At 39.1% G+C, this 18242-nt stretch overlaps 2 protein-coding genes and 2 non-coding genes across 4 annotated transcripts; all 4 read right to left on the bottom strand.

Annotated features, from left to right (window-relative positions):
- Window positions 1-2552, bottom strand: LOC100266876 (subtilisin-like protease SBT5.3). Its single transcript, XM_059740172.1, has 8 exons — window positions 2407-2552; window positions 2224-2321; window positions 1968-2132; window positions 1490-1592; window positions 1098-1359; window positions 628-885; window positions 416-513; window positions 1-291 (listed from the first exon to the last, which is right to left on the bottom strand). Exons 1-8 carry the CDS (start codon window positions 2550-2552, stop codon window positions 45-47), a joined length of 1377 nt encoding a protein of 458 aa, XP_059596155.1. The 3' UTR covers window positions 1-44.
- Window positions 2553-3603: 1051 nt separating this feature from the next.
- On the bottom strand, window positions 3604-8130 carry LOC100254828 (subtilisin-like protease SBT5.4). The gene is made up of 11 exons (XR_009466692.1): window positions 8015-8130; window positions 7777-7889; window positions 7592-7689; window positions 7189-7353; window positions 6385-6491; window positions 5698-6220; window positions 5497-5594; window positions 5130-5372; window positions 4891-5002; window positions 4380-4593; window positions 3604-4265 (listed from the first exon to the last, which is right to left on the bottom strand). It is a non-coding gene; the product is annotated as a subtilisin-like protease SBT5.4 (transcript).
- Window positions 8131-8905: 775 nt separating this feature from the next.
- LOC104877405 (subtilisin-like protease SBT5.4) lies at window positions 8906-11869 on the bottom strand. The gene is made up of 6 exons (XR_009466755.1): window positions 11269-11869; window positions 11036-11132; window positions 10487-10768; window positions 10247-10358; window positions 9753-9965; window positions 8906-9635 (listed from the first exon to the last, which is right to left on the bottom strand). It is a non-coding gene; the product is annotated as a subtilisin-like protease SBT5.4 (transcript).
- An 894-nt stretch (window positions 11870-12763) lies between these two features.
- Window positions 12764-17379, bottom strand: LOC100854364 (subtilisin-like protease SBT5.3). The gene is made up of 11 exons (XM_059739892.1): window positions 17233-17379; window positions 17001-17113; window positions 16801-16898; window positions 16517-16680; window positions 15721-15824; window positions 15033-15555; window positions 14821-14918; window positions 14261-14515; window positions 14046-14157; window positions 13550-13763; window positions 12764-13423 (listed from the first exon to the last, which is right to left on the bottom strand). The coding sequence occupies exons 1-11, from the start codon at window positions 17314-17316 to the stop codon at window positions 12873-12875; spliced, it is 2316 nt and encodes a 771-aa protein (XP_059595875.1). The 5' UTR covers window positions 17317-17379; the 3' UTR covers window positions 12764-12872.
- Between the last annotated feature and the right edge of the window lie 863 nt (window positions 17380-18242).

Here is an 18242-nt window from a genome sequence, read left to right as displayed (position 1 = left end):
GAAGCTAACAATCTGGAATTAAGCATTTAGAGACAGAAAGATCTTTACTTTGTAATGTGGATGTATAACAAAATGGCAAGACCATCAGCTGCAGAGACATATGAAGTGGGAACAAAGTGGGCCTGAGGAATCAATGTACTAGTGGACAGACGGTTAGCAAGAATCATCCCGATGCCACCTGCCTGAGCAACCACCCAGCTCTTCTGAACGATTTCATTGAGGCCAATCAGGCAGTATACTATCTTCCCTTTCACCTTCTCGGGGTCCAGGGATCCAACAAAGCAAAGTTGTCTACAACATTGAGAGAAAGCAAATACAGTAAGAGTTAGTCATACCTACATAGCGAGATGGAGGAGTTGGTGATGAGAATTAACAAGATCAAGATTGAATTTGAATGGAGGATCAGTTTACTTACGCGTCTCTTGCAGAAGCATTAGGAGCTCTAGCATCTACAGAATATACCAGGGGATAAAACTTCTCAGCCGGTAAACTATTGGTATAGAAGCTCAGGCCCTGATTCAAAACAATTTACAAAAGTTGAATCAAGAAAAATATACTTGTGGATATACGGACCATGAAAACTAAAAGAAATATGTTTTCCTAAACTGTTAGAATTAAAGGACCCACCTTGAATTGCCTGTTATTGCCCAACATGACATAAGAGGGAGAATCCCTATCAATTGTACTAGCTGCAACAGTTATAATCCATGGTGCCGAATTTTCAACACTCCCAGGCGTGGGTCCGGAATTCCCAGCGGAACAGACTACAACAATTCCATTCTTGACAGCCTGAAAAGATCCAACTGCTACGCTGTCTAAGAAATAACCACGAGGGAATCCAAGTGAAAGAGAGAGGACGTCAACCCCATCATGTATGGCAGCATCTGTTGGAATTTGAGAATTTTCTAGATACTTTAAGAAATCTTTTGTATCTTTTGTTAACAGTAGAATTAGTTGAAAAGGTGTGAAGATCCCTATTTTGTGGAATTTGTTTTTGAAAAAGCTAGATGTGTTAGTTGGGTTTGGTACTGACTTAACACTAATGTGCCTAAAATTGTAATATTTATATGTGAATGAAATTGTGTGTTCACAGCATCAAAGGCAGCCAATATATCAGCATCATAGCAACTTGGCCAGCAAACCTTGTATGAGGCAACTCGAGCACTAGGAGATCCGCCCTTTGCAGTCCCATAGCCTGAACCCAAGAGGTTTGCTCCACCAACAAATCCACCGCCAGCTGTGGACAGTGTATGCGTGCCATGCCTATCTGTATCTCGTGCAGTTTGGTAGGAAGAATTGAGCGGTTTCCCCAAGGCTGCTTCATACCCTTTGTTGAAGTACCTCGCTCCAATCAGCTTCCTAATCATTTAACATTGGGAAATCCACACACCAACCAAAATAAGAAACACCTTTTTCTTAATTACGCAAGAAAATTTTGCACATAATATTTCTTGTGGAGTTGGGGTTGAGAGCAGGTGAGAGGGAAAACCTGTTGCACTTAACACCATCATTGGTCTCACAGTAACCTTTCCACTTTGACGGAATTGGTCCTATTCCTTGGTCATTGAAGCTTTCTGATTCTGGCCAAACACCTACACTCAACCAACATGAGAAAGCCATATTTAGGACAAGATTAAGAGTCTGATTTTCTTTACTAATTAAGTTATTTTTGCCCAGTAAGTCGGAGAAATCATTAAAAATATTGTTTACTTGGTAAAAAACCATAACAATTAGGATGACAGCTAATATGACTTGGTGCTGGTGCAGTTGAGGAGTCTCTATCTATTCATTGCATACATGCAATATAATAACACTAACTAGCTTATAGATTCCCGAAGATTTTTCCTGGAAGGTAAGCCAGGAAATATTTTAAAGGAGTAATGCTATTGAATGGAGATAACTCATTGAAAGAGTATGAACTTTTAATACTTGACCAAATCTCAAAACTAGCTAGCAATCAAGATTACCAGTGTCAAGGTTTCCAATAATTATATCTTCTCCAAATTTCCCCTTTGTCCAGATGGAATCTGCAGGAATCTCTCCATTTCTCTCTAGTCCAAGAAACTCCCAGGACCTAGTCGTGTGCAGCTCATTTTTCTGGTTTAAGAAAACAGATACAACTCCTGGTTTCTCTGCATTCAAAAAGACGATGTAGAAACATTATAGTGCTTAAAAAATTGAACCATGGAGATCTATAACTGCTGTTGTGTGACAATAGAGTACTTGAGAGTTCAGCTGCCTCTTCGTCTTCAAGAACAGCAGCAAAACCATTTATGTAACGTGTGTAGGAGTAAAAAATTGCTTCTCGTGCTTTCTTCTTGCTGCAGCAACAAAAATAGTATGGGACTAAAGCAACTAGTATAGTAGCCAGTATTGTGGGATTGATTAGTTATTAATGTTTATCACCTGCTCATGCAAGAACCCAAAAGATCATGATGGGAATCAGTAATTCTGCTGAAGTCCGATGCAGAAGGAGGTTGAGCTCCATGTGAATGGCCACCTAGGTACACCACGTAAGACTCTAGAAAAAGGGGAAAAAAATCACACGACATGAGGTTCTATACAACATGTTAAGGTGGGTAGTTAGCCACTTTGAGAATTGAGAGAGATAGAGAATAATGCTTGCCTGTTTGAGAGCCTGTGTTGGACACTGCATCACAGAGAAGATGATGAAAGAGAGAAGGAAAAAAGGAAGACTCATAATCCCCATCTACTTCCCCCTGTACCTTTGTGGTTAATTAGAATCTCTGCTATACGTTCTTCAAGTAAGAGGGTCTCTACTATCCTTTACAAAGATTTGCTTCCTCAAATTGCAGAATCATTTATGGATAGGTAATACTAGTCAATAGGAAGCTTCCGCTACTGAACTGTACACTTCTAGAAAATTTTACTCAGCACCATTTGATCTCCAAATTTGACCTCTAAGCTCGACCTAACTCTACAGGAAAATTTCCAAATCTTAACCTTTATTGACCAAGTAAATATATTAATATTCATTTCCCCATCTCCAGTGTAACAGAGTCGAGAGGGGTTTTGACATAGACCCTCACTAGGATTGAAAGGAAAAGGTATAATATTGATATATGTAATTAATATGCATTCTTGAGGTGGCATGTTCATCATCTTCTTCACTTCATTATCTTTAAAAAATGTCATTACTAGTGGACCGAGAAACGATTAAGAACTTGGGAGAACGGTGACTGATCGCTCTGAACTTGTCCGGATGTCGAAGAGCATGTGGGACGAATAACATTCAAAAAATAAAATGTTTTCTTTGACTTGTGGAAATTAAATCTAATTCTAATTCTAATTTTAATAAAAATTAGGTTTGACTTTCCAAGAGTCCTAACTACTTGTCCAATTCTGTTTCATCAATGGTATTGTTTCATGGGTCCTCGTCCAATTCTGCCTCTTCAATGTTATTTTTTTTGTTCGTCCTATTACAATTCCTCCCATCAATATATTGTTTCATGCACCATCTCAAGTATTGGTATTTTTGGGGCGGCCATTGCAATGAAAATCACAAATAGGTTCTTCAATAAATAGAATTCAGAGGGAGGATATAAGCTAATTATCTGGTCGTTTTCCATGGAAGATATTAGATAAGGTAAGTCGAAGGTCTGTCTTCTATTATTGTTGATTCCACATGGTATATATAGATTTATTTGTTATAATTACCCATATGTATTACATAAAGATCAATCAAAAGCATGATTACATATGAAGAGTGGTTGCATTGACCACTATAGGGCTTCTGACGTAGTGTTCTCCATCTGACCATATGAGCCTTCCAAAAATATACCCACTTCCCTCACCATCTCTCTTGGCCTCCAGTGTCACCTTGAATGTTTTCTCTTCATTAATCTTTTCGAATTTCAGTCTCTCAGGTTCCACCTTCACCAATAGTCCACTAGGCACCTCAGTTCGAACCGTGTATGTAGCTGGAGATCCAACATTCTTCAGGGTCCTAGTCACTGTTACCTTGCCTGAGAAACTGGGGACAGTAATTGAGGGGTAGTTTAAATCCAGAACGCTCATAGGATTTGGTGGGCATTCATATGGCTCGTCCACAAACCTTGACAGTAGGGTTGCATTATAGCCAATAGTGCACAGAAAGTTCAAGTAGTCAATGGTGGTCAAGTCATAGACCAAGCCTGGGTCCATTGCACGGTTAGGCCAGAGATGTCCTGCACCATAGTTGAAAGGGTTTGCCTCCTCAAGTGTACCATTTGCCATAGGTTGTCTCACATTATTTCTGGTTCTCTCTGGGATCCATATTGTAGTCAACATTAAGCAACAGTTGTTCATATTAACAATAATTAAAAAGCGCAAACTATATAATATGCAGCTCTGCTGAAATTTTAACATATGGTACTGACCGGTGGTCATGATTGCAGATCTTATGGCTGATGGACTCCAATGAGGGTGAATCTTTTTGAGAAGGCCTACAGTCCCAGAAACATGAGGGCATGACATTGAAGTACCAGATACGATGTTGAAGAGAACACGACGATCATCTGATTGAAGAAACGTAGGCCCCTTTGCTTCTATGTATGCAGCTAAAATGTTCACTCCGGGTGCGGTGATGTCAGGCTGTAGATTAACATCAGTATATTTGGTTCTTTACAATAATGTTAAGAAAATTAAGAAAATAGTTTTAACAACTCACACTTCTTGCCTCAAATTTTTTGGTATGATCCTTAGATAGTCTTGTTACTTGTTTCACTCAGCGGATAGTTGGTTTCATGCCAAACACCAAACCATGCTAAACACCAACTCTGGATGCTTGCAGGAGTTGAGTCTTTTAATGCAGGAGTGGAAGAATAAAACTAAAATTAAACTCCTCTGAACTATTAGTTCATTTACTTGGGACTATAATTTGTAACCCACCTTGAGAATTCCTGGAGTGATCGTATTAAGACCCTGAGACGAAAAGGAAGCCATGATTGGTGCTGCTACTGTACCTACTTCAGTTGCTCCTCTGATGTAAGCCACTGGGTACCTGAATGAGAAAACAATAAAAAAAAATTCCTCAAACACTAGAATGGGCCATCTCAGAAATGGATTTTACATGGTATCAGGAAGCTAACAATCTGGAATTAAGCATTTAGAGACAGAAAGATCTTTACTTTGTAATGTGGATGTATAACAAAATGGCAAGACCATCAGCTGCAGAGACATATGAAGTGGGAACAAAGTGGGCCTGAGGAATCAATGTACTAGTGGACAGACGGTTAGCAAGAATCATCCCGATGCCACCTGCCTGAGCAACCACCCAGCTCTTCTGAACGATTTCATTGAGGCCAATCAGGCAGTATACTATCTTCCCTTTCACCTTCTCGGGGTCCAGGGATCCAACAAAGCAAAGTTGTCTACAACATTGAGAGAAAGCAAATACAGTAAGAGTTAGTCATACCTACATAGCGAGATGGAGGAGTTGGTGATGAGAATTAACAAGATCAAGATTGAATTTGAATGGAGGATCAGTTTACTTACGCGTCTCTTGCAGAAGCATTAGGAGCTCTAGCATCTACAGAATATACCAGGGGATAAAACTTCGCAGCCGGTAAACTATTGGTATAGAAGCTCAGGCCCTGATTCAAAACAATTCATAAAAGTTGAATCAAGAAAAATATACTTAAGGATTTACGGACCATGAAAGCTAAAAGAAATATGTTTTCCTAAACTGTTAGCCACCTTGAATTGCTCGTTATTGCCCAACATGACATAAGAGGGAAAATCCCTATCAATTGTACTAGCTGCAACAGTTATAATCCATGGTGCCAAATTTTCAACACTCCCAGGCGTGGGGCCAGAATTCCCAGCTGAGCAGACAACAACAATTCCCTTCTTGACAGCTTGAAAAGATCCAATTGCGATGCTGTCCAAGAAATAATCACGAGGAGGACCTCCAAGTGAAACAGAGAGGACGTCAACCCCATCATGTATGGCAGCATCAAAGGCAGCCAATATATCAGCATCATAGCAACTTGGCCAGCAAACCTTGTACGAGGCAACTCGAGCACTAGGAGATCCGCCCCTTGCAGTTCCATAGCCTGAACCCAAGAGGTTTGCTCCACCAACAAATCCACCACCAGCTGTGGACAGTGTATGCGTGCCATGCCCATTTGTATCTCTTGCAGTTTGGTAGGAGGAATCGAGCGGCCTCCCCAAGGCTGCTTCATACCCTTTGTTGAAGTACCTTGCTCCGATCAGCTTCCTAATCATTTAACATTCCATACACCAACCAAAAATAAGAAACACCTTTTGCTTAATTACACAAGAAAGTTTCTGTTTTCCCTCTTGCATAATTACTCAATTTTTTTTTTTGGCATATAATGTTTCTTGTGGAGTTCACGTTGAGAGCATGTGAAGAAGGAAAACCTGTTGCACTTAACACCATCACTAGGCTCACAGTAAGTAACCTTTCCACTTGGATGGAATTGGCTCCATTCCTTTGTCATTGAAGCTGTCCGATTCTGGCCAAACACCTACTCTCAACCACCATGGATTTAGAAAAACATTAGGAAAATGAAAAATAAGACCAAAGTTGATGAATAAGGGTGGATTAATGTCAAACTTGTGAGGAGGAAAATGATCAAGAGTCAAATTTTCTTTAACATAAAGTTATTTTAACCCTTTAATCACCTAAATAGCAGCCGAGAATCGATTAATATAAGCCACTAGTAATTAATAATGAATAAATATAACCCTATGCTAAATTTTTAATTCTATTTAAGTAATTGCTCAAGGTTGACCTACTACGTAATTAATTTCAATTTATATCAAATGTTAACTTCATTAGTGACCTAAAAGGGAATTGATTAATATCGATCACATCTCGAACTAAAGTATTTATTTTGTCTAGTTTGAAATCTCAACAATTAGCACCAGATTAATCAGGCACCTATTTAAAATGGTTAAAATCTTGTTTACTAAGTCAAAATTGATCACAATTAGGATTGCAGCTAATATGATTAGGTGCCAGTTTAGTTAAGGAGTCCCCATCTCTACACTGTAAGCATGCAATAATCCTAGCTAGCTTATTGATTCCTGAAGCTTTTTCTGAAAGACAAGCCGAGAAATATTTCAAAACAGCAATGCTATTGAATGAAGATAACTCATTGTAAGAGTCAATAAATTTATATACTTCACCAAATCTCAAAGCTATCTAGCAATCAAGATTACCAGTGTCAAGGTTCCCAATAATGATGTCTTCGCCAAATCTCGCCTTCACCCAGATAGAATTTGCAGGAATCTCTCCATTTCTCTCTAGTCCAAGGAACTCCCAGGACCTAGTCGTGTGCAGTTCATTTTTCTGGTTTAAGAAAACAGATAAAACTCCTGACTGCTCTGCACTCAAACACAATATAGAAAGATTATAGTGCTTAAAGAGATCAAAGAATGGGAAGGAGTTGAATTATAAAGAATGTAAGAGTGTGTTTGACAATGATTCTTGCAAGGGTTTCTAGTATATCTATCACTTGAAATTTTTTACCTCTTAAGTATTAAAAATGTTAAAAACACTTCCTAAAATCACTGTCAAAAGTACTCAAGTATCTTTAGGTGCTGTTGTGTGCCAGTATAATACTTGAAAGCTCAGCTGCCTCTTCATCTTCCAGGACAGCAGCAAAACCATTTATGTAACTTGTGTAAGAGTAAAAAATTGCTTCTTGTGCCTTCTTCTTGCTGCAGCAACAAAAACAAAGTGGAAATTAAGCAACTAATATAGTAGCCAGTAGGATGGAATTAATAAGTACATTAATGCTTTATCACCTGCCCATGCAAGAACCCAAGAGATCATAATAGGAATCGGTTATTTTGCTGAAGTGCAATGAAGAAGTAGGTTCAACCCCATGTGAATGACTGCCTAGGTACACCACATAAGACTGCAGAATAAGGGGTACACAAAAATCAAGTAACATCACATGACATGAGGTTCTATACAAACAAGCTAAGATAGGTAGTTAGCCACTGCGAATTGAGGGAGGGAGAGAGAGAGAATAATGCTTGCCTGTTTGAGAGCCAGTGTTGGACATTGCATCACAGAGAAGACAATGAAAGAGAGAAAGACAAGAGAGTCTCTACTAATCCCCATCTAATCCCCTGTATCCTTGTGGTTAATTAGGACCTCTGCTATATGTTCTTCAAGTAAGAGAGTCTCAACTATCCCTTATAAAAGGCCTGCCTCCACAAATCATGGATAATTTATTAATTATTTTTAATTATTTTTATCAAAGATGTATGATGGATAGGTAATATTAATCAATAAGAACCATCTGCAAATGATTGTCCACTTCTAGAAAATTTTACCCAGCACTATCTGATGTCCAAATTTGATTTCTTCCCAGATCCACCTAACTCTTCAAATAAATTTACCTTAAATAATGATCATTGATCAAAGAAATATATTTATGTCAAGTGGGGTTTTGAAAGAGACCCTTATGAATATGTATAACTAAACTAAAATCAGATAAAAGTTGCAAAATTTGAGAAATGCATAATCGAGCAAATGAAGGAAAAGGTTTATTATAGAAGATACATGTTCATCATCTTTTTCACTCCATTATCTTTAAAAAATGTCATTACTATATAAGTAAGTTGGAGATTTCAGTTCATACATTTTTTCTTATGTTGTGGAACTGATAGATAGATCAGACAAGGTGTCCTAGAAGTAGAACTACACAGCAGACATGGTTGGTTTAGATATGTATATTGCCAAAATAGGTAGTCCTTACTCCTGGTCCCATTCTGCTTCAGCAATGTCTTTGTTTCATGCCTTCAAGTCTCCTATTCCAATTCTGCTTCATCAATGTGGTTGTTTCATGCCGCCATCTCCAGTATTGGTACTTTTTGAAATTGGCAATGCAATGAAAATCTCATATCAGGCTCTTTAATATCTAGAATTCAGGCATCGCCCGTATTACAGTTTTCTGGTAGACATAAGTTTATAAGTTCATTGTTTTCCATGGAAGATGTTAGATCAAAGGGAAGTTCAAGGTCTGTCTTTTTTAGTAACGATGCTTCCACATGGTAAACATAGATTTATTTATGGTCCTTACACTTGATGTTACATAAAGTTCAATCAAAAGCATGGTTACACATGAAGGGTGGTTGCATTGACCACTATAGGGCTTCTGCGCGTAGTGTTCTCCATCTGACCATATGAGCCTTCCAATAACATACTCATCTCCCTCACCATCTCTCTTTGCCTCCAGTGTCACCTGGAAAGTTTTCTCTTCATTAATCTTTTCAAATTTCAGTCTCTTAGGTTCCACCTTCACCGATATTCCACTAGGCACCTCAGTTCGAACCGTGTATGTAGCTGGAGTTCCAACATTCTTCAGGGTCTGGGTCACCGTTACCTTGCCTGAGAAACTTGGGACAGTAATTGAGGGGTAAAGGGCTCGTGGGCTTTGATGGGCATTTGTATGGCTTGTCTACATACCTTGATAGTTGGGTTGCATTATAGCCAATAGAGCACAAAAAGTTTAAGTAGTCAGTGGTGAAGTCATAGACCAAGCCAGGGTCCATTGCACGGTTAGGCGATAGATGCCCTGCTCCATAGTTGAAGGGGTTTGCCTCTGAAAGTGTACCATTCGCCATAGGTTGTCTCACATTACTTCTGGTTCTTGCTGGGATCCATATTGTAGTCAACGTCAAGCAACAGTTGTTCATGTAAATAATAACCTTAAAACAGCACAAACTTTATAATATGCAACTCTACTGAAAGTTTGACATATAGCACTGACCGGTGGTCACAATTGCAGATCTTATGGCTGATGGACTCCAATGAGGGTGAATCTTTTTGAGAAGGCCTACAGTTCCAGCAACATGATGACATGACATTGAAGTACCAGATCCAATGTTGAAGGGAACACGGCGATCATCTGATTGAAGACCTGTAGGCGCATTTGCTTCTGTGTAAGCAGCTAAAATTTGCACTCTGGTGCGGTGATGTCAGGCTGTAGATTATCATCAATATTGTTGGATCTTAAATTAATAGAAGAAAATTAAGAAAATGGTTTTAACAACCGACACCCCTTGCCTCAGATTTTGTGGTATGCTCCCTAACTAGTCTTGCCACTTTTTTCACTCAATGGACGGTTGGGGTTCATGTCAAAACCAACTCTTGATACTTGCTGGAGTTTTGTCTTCCAATGCAGGAGTGGAAAAAAAAATACTAAAACTAAATCTCCTCTGAACAAGTAGGTTCATTTACATGGGACTATAATATGTAACCCACCTTGAGGATTTCTGGAGTGATTGGATTGGGGCCCTGGGACGAAAAAGTAGCCATGATTGGTGCTGGTACCGTACCCACTTCTGTTGAACCACTGATATAAGCCACAGGGTACCTGAATGAGAAAAACAAAAACAAAAAATCCTCAAACACTAAAATGGGCCATCTCACTAAATGAATTTAACATGGCTTCAGGAAGCAAAGAACCTGGAAGTAAGCATTTAGAGACAGAGAGAACATTACTTCGTAGTCTGGATGTATAACAAAATGGCAAGACCATCAGCTGCAGAGACGTGTGAAGTGGGAACAAAGTGGGCCTGAGCAATCAACGCAGTGGTGGTCAGATGGTTAGCAAGAATCATCCAAACGCCACCTGTCAGAGCAACCACCCAGCTCTTCTGTACAATTGCATTAAGACCAACCAGACAATATACAATCTTCCCTTTAACCTTCTTTGGGTCCAGGGATCCAACAGAGCAAAGTTGTCTACAACACAGACAGAAAGCAAATGCAGCAAAAGCTAGTCAAACCTTCTCTACAAATTATGGATTGTTGCTATTTGAGATCCCCTCTTCTTAAAGTCTGAAGGCACAAAGAATCAACATGACCAGATGAGTCTTGATCACCTGATCCTTAGTTTTGTATTTTGGTGGTAAGATATAGGTCGTTAGCAAATAGCGAATGGCTTCATCAAAGCAGAAAAATCCGAATGCCTCTAGAATGAGACTTAAGAGTTGGTGATGCCAATTAACAAGATCAAGATGAAATTTTGACAGAGTATCAGTTACTTACGCTTCTCTTTCAGAAGCATTATCAGCTCTAACATCTACAGAATATACCAGGGGATAAAACTTCTCAGCCGGCAAACTATTGGTATAGAAGCTCAGCCCTGATTCAAAACAAGTCACAGAAGTAGAATAAAAAAAAATATATACAAGCGCATATACGGACCATGAAAACTAGAACAAATATGTTTTCCTAAACTGTTAGAATTAAAGGACCCACCTTGAATTGCTTGTCATTACCCAGCATGACATACGAGGGAAAACCCCAATCAATTGTACTAGCTGCAACAGTTACAATCCATGGTGCCAAGTTGCGAACACTCCCAGGCGTGGGTCCACTATTCCCAGCGGAGCAGACAACAACAATTCCATTCTTGACAGCTTGAAAATATCCAATTGAGATGGCGTCTAAGAAATAATCACGAAGAGGGAATCCAAGTGAAATAGAAAGGATGTCATATTGGGATTGAGCCCTATGGGTCCTAGGTTCAATTCCTGAGGACGCCTCTTTTATTGGAACAAATAAACAGTTGGTGTGATCGAGGGGCCACGGTCCTGGGCCTTTAGCCTTCCCTTCGGAAGTGCTAAGCGCCAGCCATGGTGGGCCCATAGGGCTCAATCCCAACATGTCAACCCCATCATGTATGGCAGCATCAAAGGCAGCCAATACATCAGCGTCATAGCACCCTGACCAGCAAACCTTGTAGGCAGCAACTTGAGCATTAGGCGGCCCACCCTTTGCAGTTCCATAGGCCGAAACCAAGAGGTTTGCTTCACCAATAAATCTACCACCAGCTGTGGACAGTGTATGGGTGCCATGCCCATTTGTATCTCGTGCCATTTGGTAGGAAGAATTGAGCGGCTTCCCCAAGGCTGCTTCATACCCTTTGTTGAAGTTCCTCGCTCCAATCAGCTTCCAAATAATTACACAATGAGAAACACCTATAATGAGCATGAGGAAACCTCATAATTCCCATCTACTTCCCCCTGTATCTCTGAGGTTAATTATAACCTCTGCTACATGTTCTTCAAAGGGTCTACCATCCCTTATAAAGGATTTGCTTCCTCAAATTGCTTGGATCATTTATTTATTTTATTTCTATGTTTCTGTTAAAAATATACTATGGGTAGGTAATACTAGTCAATAGGAAGCTTCTGCTACTGAATTGTCCACATCTAGAAAATTTAATCCAGAACCATTGGATATGCAAATTTGATTTCTTCCATGCTCAACCTAACTCCACATAAAAAAATTACAAAATCCTAAATAGTCTTCATTAAGTAAATATATTCATATACATATCCCTTTCTCCATAGTAACCAATGTCCAGTTGGGCTTTGGCATAGACCCATACCAGTATGTGTGACTAAACTAAAATCAGATAAGAGTTGCAAATTAGAGAAAATGGATAATCAAGGTAATGAAGGAAAAGAGAGTCCTGACTTCTAGTCCCATTCAGCTTCATCAATGTTTTTGTTTCACGGTTCCTGTTCTAATTCTGCTTCTTTAATGTTGTTTTTTTCATTAGTCCTGTTTCATCAGTCTTAGTCCAACTCTGCTTCATCAATGTTACTATTTCATGCAACCATCTCCGGTACTGGTACATTTTGAAACTGGCAATGCAATGAAAATCGTATATTGGCTCTTTGATATCTAGAAATCAGGCCTCACCCATAATACTGTTTTATGGTGGATATGAGTTTATAAGCTCATCGTTTTCCACGTAGATCAAAATGAAATTCAAGTTCTGTCTTTTTTCCTTAACAATGATTCCAAATGGTAAACATAGACCTATTTATGGTACTTACGCTTGATGTTACATAAAGTTCAATCAAAAGCATGGTTACATATGAAGAGTGGTTGCATTGACCACTATAGGGCTTCCGACGAAGTGTTTTCCATCTGACCATATGAGCCTTCCGAAAACATACTCACCTCCCCCATCATCTCTCTTGGCCTCTATTGTCACCTTGAACATTTTCTCTTCATTTTTCTTTTCAAATCTCAGTCTCTTAGGTTCCACCTTCACCGATATTCCACTAGGCGCCTTAATTCGAACCGTGTATGTAGATGGAGTTCCAACATTCTTTAGGGTCCGAGTCACCGTTACCTTTCCTGAGAGACTCGGGACAGTTATTGAGGGGTAGTTTAAATCCCAAGGTCTCATGGGCTTTGATGGGCATTCGTATTTCTTGTCCACAAATGTTGAAAGTTGTGTTGTGTTGTAGCCAATAGAGCACAGAAAGTTCAAGTAGTCAGTGATGGTTAAGTCATAGACCAAGCCTGGGTCCATTGCACGGTTAGGCGAGAGATGCCCTGCACCATAGTTGAAGGGGTTTCCCTCTGCTAGTGTGCCATTTGCTATAGGTTGTCTCAAATTACTTCTGGTTCTCGCTGGGATCCATATGGTAGTCAATGTTAAGCAACAGTTGTTCATGTTAATAATAATCTTAAAACATCATTACTGTATAACATATGTCTGAATGCGGATCTGATGAAAATTTAACATATGGTACTGACCGGAGGTCATGATTGCAGATCTTATGGCTGATGGGCTCCAATTAGGGTGAATTTTTTTGAGAAGGCCTACAGCTCCAGAAACATGAGGGCATGACATTGAAGTACCAGATACGATGTTGAAGAGAACACGACGATCATCTGATTGGAGAAATGTAGGCCCCCTTGCTTCTGTGTAAGCAGCTATAATTTGCACTCCGGGTGCGGTGATGTCAGGCTGTAGATGGACATCAAATAATGTTGGATCTTACATTATTGTTAAGAAAATTAAGGAAACGGTTTTAGCAACTGACACTCCTTGCCTCAGATTTTGTGGCATACTTGTGGTATGATCCTTAACTAGTCTAGGTACTTTTTTTCACTCAATGGACAGTTGGGTTTCATGTCAAACACCTACTGTTGATACTTGCGGGAGCTTAGTTTTCCAATAGGAGTGAAAGAAAAAAAAAATGCTCCACGGAACAGTTAGTTCATTTACATAGAAGAAAGAAAACACCACCTTGAGGATTTCAGGAGTGATCGTATTAGGACCCTGAGACGAAAAGGAAGCCATGATTGGTGCTGTGACTGTACCCACTTCAGTTGCACCACTGATGTAAGCCACAGGGTATCTGAAAGTGAAGAAAAAAAGAAAAAAAAAATCCTCAAACACTAAGATGGGTCATCTCAGAAAATGGATATTACACGGTGTCAGGAAGTAAATAAGTTCTTTACTTCGTAGTGTGAATGTATAACAAAATGGCAAGACCATCAGCTGCAGAGACTCGTGAAGTGGGAACAAAGTGGGCTTGAGGAATCAAAGTAGCGGTAGTAAGATGGTTAGCAAGAATCATCCCAATGCCACCAGCCTGAGCAACCACCCAGCTCTTCTCAACATTAAGTGCATTGAGACCACTCGGATCAACCAGACAGTATACAATCTTTCCTTTCACCTTCTTTGGGTCCAGGGATCCAACTGAGCAAATTTGTCTACAACACAGACAGAAAGCAAATACAGCAACAGCTAGCCAAACCTGCTCTACAAATTATGGATTGGTGCTATTTGATGACCCCCAATTATCAAAATCCTTAGTTTTGTATTTTGTGCAGTTAAAAGGGCCAAGAAGGCTGTTATTACCAGTCCCTTTATGGTGGTAAGATATAGTTGGTTACCAAACAGAGTCTATCTGCATCGAACCAGAAGAATCCGGATGCCTCTAGAATGAGACCTAGGAGTTGGTGATGCCAAGTGACAAGATCAAGATGAAATTTTGATAGGTTGTCAGTTTACTTACGCGTCTCTTGCAGAAGCATTAGCAGCTCTAGCATCTACAGAATATACCAGGGGATAAAACTTCTCGGCTGTTAAACTATTGGTTTTGAAGCTCAGGCCCTGATTCAAAACAAATCACAAAAGCTGAATCAAGAAGAATATAAATGTGGATATACAGACCATGAAAACTAAAAGAAATGTGTTTTCTTAAATTGGTAGAATTAATGGACCAACCTTGAATTGCTTGTTATTACCCAGCATGACATTAGAGGGAAATTCCCTATCAATTGTACTAGCTGCAACAGTTATAATCCATGGTGCCGAATTTTCAACACTCCCAGGCGTGGGCCCAGAATTCCCAGCTGAGCAGACAACAACAATTCCCTTCCTGACAGCTTGAAAAGATCCAATTGCGATGCTGTCCAAGAAATAATCACGAGGAGGACCTCCAAGTGAAACAGAGAGGACGTCAACCCCATCATGTATGGCAGCATCAAAGGCAGCTAATATATCAGCATCATAGCAACTTGGCCAGCAAACCTTGTACGAGGCAACTCGAGCACTAGGAGATCCGCCCTTTGCAGTTCCATAGCCTGAACCCAAGAGGTTTGCTTCACCAACAAATCCACCACCAGCTGTGGACAGTGTATGCGTGCCATGTCCATATGTATCTCGTGCAGTTTGGTAGGAAGAATTGAGCAGCCTCCCCAAGGCTGCTTCATACCCTTTGTTGAAGTAACTCGCTCCAATCAGCTTCCTAATCGTTTAACATTCCGTACACACCAACCAAAAATAAGAAACACCTTTGGCCTAATTATACAAGAAAGTTTCTGCTTTCCCTTCTGCTTAATTACTCAAAAAAAAAAATTGCATATAATGTTTCTTGTGGAGTTGAGGTTGAGAGCATGTGAAGAGGGAAAACCTGTTGCACTTGACACCATCATTGGGCTCACAGTAACCTTTCCACTTCGATGGAATTGGTCCCATTCCTTTGTCATTGAAGCTTTCTGATTCTGGCCAAACACCTACACTCAACCACCATGGATTTAGAAAACCATTAGGCCAAGGAAAAATAAAACCAAAGTTGGTTAATGAGGGTTGATTGATGTCAAACTTATGAGAAGGCGAATGATGAAGAATCTGATTTCTTGACCAATGAAGTTATTTCAACTCAAAAATCACTTTACTAGGCAGCTGTGAATATATTAATATAAGCCACTAGTAATTAGTAATGAAATATACTGCCTAACTAAAATTTTAAGTCTTTTTAAGTAATTAATTTCATTTTATATCAAAGACTACTAGTTCAGTGGTATAAGCTACAGGGAAGTAGTTCATATTGATCATATCTCTACGCAAGGAAACTAATTATTCATTTGGTCTACTTTGATTATTCAAGTCAATTAGCACCCAATTAATCCGGCACCTATGTAAAGTCCAAGAAATGATTAAAAATCTTGTTTACTAAGTCAAAAAACATAAAAACTAGGATTGCAGCTAATATGATTTGGTGCTAGCGTAGTTGAGGAGTGTCTTATCTATGCATTGTACGAATGCAGAAACACTAGCTTGCTTGTTGATTCCTCAAGCTTTTTCTGATAGGCAAGCCAAGAAATATTTCAAAAGGTTAATGCTACTGAATGTAGATAACTCATTGAAAGAGTATTAACATTTTAAACTTCACCAAATCTCAAAGCTGGTTAGCAATCAAGATTATCAGTGTCTAGGTTTCCAATAATTATATCTTCCCCAAATCCTGCCTTCACCCAGATAGAATCTGCAGGAATCTCTCCATTTCTCTCTAGTCCAAGAAACTCCCAGGACCTAGTCGTTTGCATTTCATTTTTCTGGTTTAAGAAAACAGATACAACTCCTGGCCGCTCTGCATTCAAAACACAATATAGAAACATTACTCGCAGTGCTTTAAAAGATGGAACCATTGGAAGGAGATGACGCATAAAGAATGTATATCTATAGCTGCTGTTGTGTGTCAGCATAGTACTTGAGAGCTTAGCTGCCTCTTCGTCTTCCAGGACAGCAGCAAAACCATTTATGTAACGTGTGTAGGAGTAAAAAATTGCTTCTTGTGCCTTCTTCTTGCTGCAGCAAAAAAAAAGAAAAAGAAAAAGAAACAGAGTGGAAGTAAAGCAACTAATATAGTAGCCAGTAGTGTAGACTGATTAGTATATTTATGTTTATCACCTGCCCAAGCAAGAAACCAAAAGATCATGATGGGAATCAGTAATTCTGCTAAAGTCCAGTACAGAAGTAGGTTCAGCTCCATGTGAATGACTACCTAGGTACACCACATATGACTGCAGAAAAAGGGTACAACAAAATCATATTACACCACATGACATGAGGTTCTATAAAACAGGTTAACATGGGTAGTTAGCCACTTAGAGAATTGAGAGAGATAGAGAATAATGCTTGCCCGTTTGAGAGCCAGTGTTGGACACTTCATCACAGTGAAGAGAATGAAAGAGAGAAGGAAAAGAGGAGGACTCATAATCCCCATTTGATTCCCCTAGATCTCTGTGGTTAGAACCTCTGCTTTATGTTCTTCAAGTAAGAGGGTCTCTACTATCCCTTTTAAAGGATTTCCTACCTCAAATTGCATGGATAATTTATTTAATATATTTATATATTTTCATCAAATATATAATTGATAGGTGATGATTGTCAATAGGAAGCTTCCGCTACTGAACCAAGTACCCTTTGTTTTCTTCTAAGCTTAGCCTAACTCTGCTGGAAAATATGAAAGTCTTAATTAATCTTCATTGATCAAGTAAATATATTTATATTCATATCCCTATCTGCAGTGTAATCAATGACAAGGGGGATTTTTGACACAGACCTTCACCAGTATGCTTGACTTAAAATTAAGAGCTGTGAAATCAGAGAGAATGGATGATTAAGCTAGTAAGGAAAAGGTATTACATTCATATATGTAGTTGACAAGCATTCTTGGGGAGGTATGTTCATCATTTTCTTCACTCCATCCACCTTAAAAAAAATGTCATTACTGATATAAATAAGTCAGATTTCAGTTCATACATTTTTCTACTGTTTTAGAACTGATAGCTAGAAAAACCGGCTCCAATTTATGCTATCAATATGGCTTTACCATGTGCAGGTGCACATGATTGAAGATGAAATGAAAGGCAATAGTAGAGGAAAATTTGGTCATAGAAGAGGAAAATTTTGCCTAGAGTTGATTTATAAAGCATGGAAGACTAAGAAAATCTAGAAAACAGGAATATTCAGAACAAGTGGGAATTGAAATAACTTCTGAGATGACAATGGGGCCAGAAGACTCTTATAATGTCAATTCATGGAAAATCATAGATCATTACAAGAAAGAAAACGATATATCAAATTATACATTTTTGAAATATTTGGTTAAAAATAGTGAAATAATCCTCATATTATGAATCTAACCAT

This window comes from Vitis vinifera, chromosome 10 (assembly GCF_030704535.1).
Source record: "Vitis vinifera cultivar Pinot Noir 40024 chromosome 10, ASM3070453v1".
NCBI classification, from domain to species: Eukaryota; Viridiplantae; Streptophyta; class Magnoliopsida; order Vitales; family Vitaceae; genus Vitis; species Vitis vinifera.
Note: the sequence above shows the minus strand (reverse complement) of the source record. Positions and strands in the feature narration are given on the sequence as shown.

Excerpts from the sequence above, each read along its gene's own strand:
- LOC100266876 (XM_059740172.1), bottom strand. The coding sequence starts at position 2,552 with ATGTCGTGTGATTTTTTTCCCCTTTTTCTAGAGTCTTACGTGGTGTAC. Across the intron at positions 1,360-1,489 it reads GATGGTGTTAAGTGCAACAG|GAAGCTGATTGGAGCGAGGT; the intron begins GTTTTCCCTCTC and ends TTAAATGATTAG. Across the intron at positions 886-1,097 it reads CTGATATATTGGCTGCCTTT|GATGCTGCCATACATGATGG; the intron begins GATGCTGTGAAC and ends CAAATTCCAACA.
- LOC100854364 (XM_059739892.1), bottom strand. The coding sequence starts at position 17,316 with ATGGGGATTATGAGTCCTCCTCTTTTCCTTCTCTCTTTCATTCTCTTC. Across the intron at positions 15,556-15,720 it reads GATGGTGTCAAGTGCAACAG|GAAGCTGATTGGAGCGAGTT; the intron begins GTTTTCCCTCTT and ends TTAAACGATTAG. Across the intron at positions 13,764-14,045 it reads TCACTCCTGAAATCCTCAAG|CCTGACATCACCGCACCCGG; the intron begins GTGGTGTTTTCT and ends GTCCATCTACAG.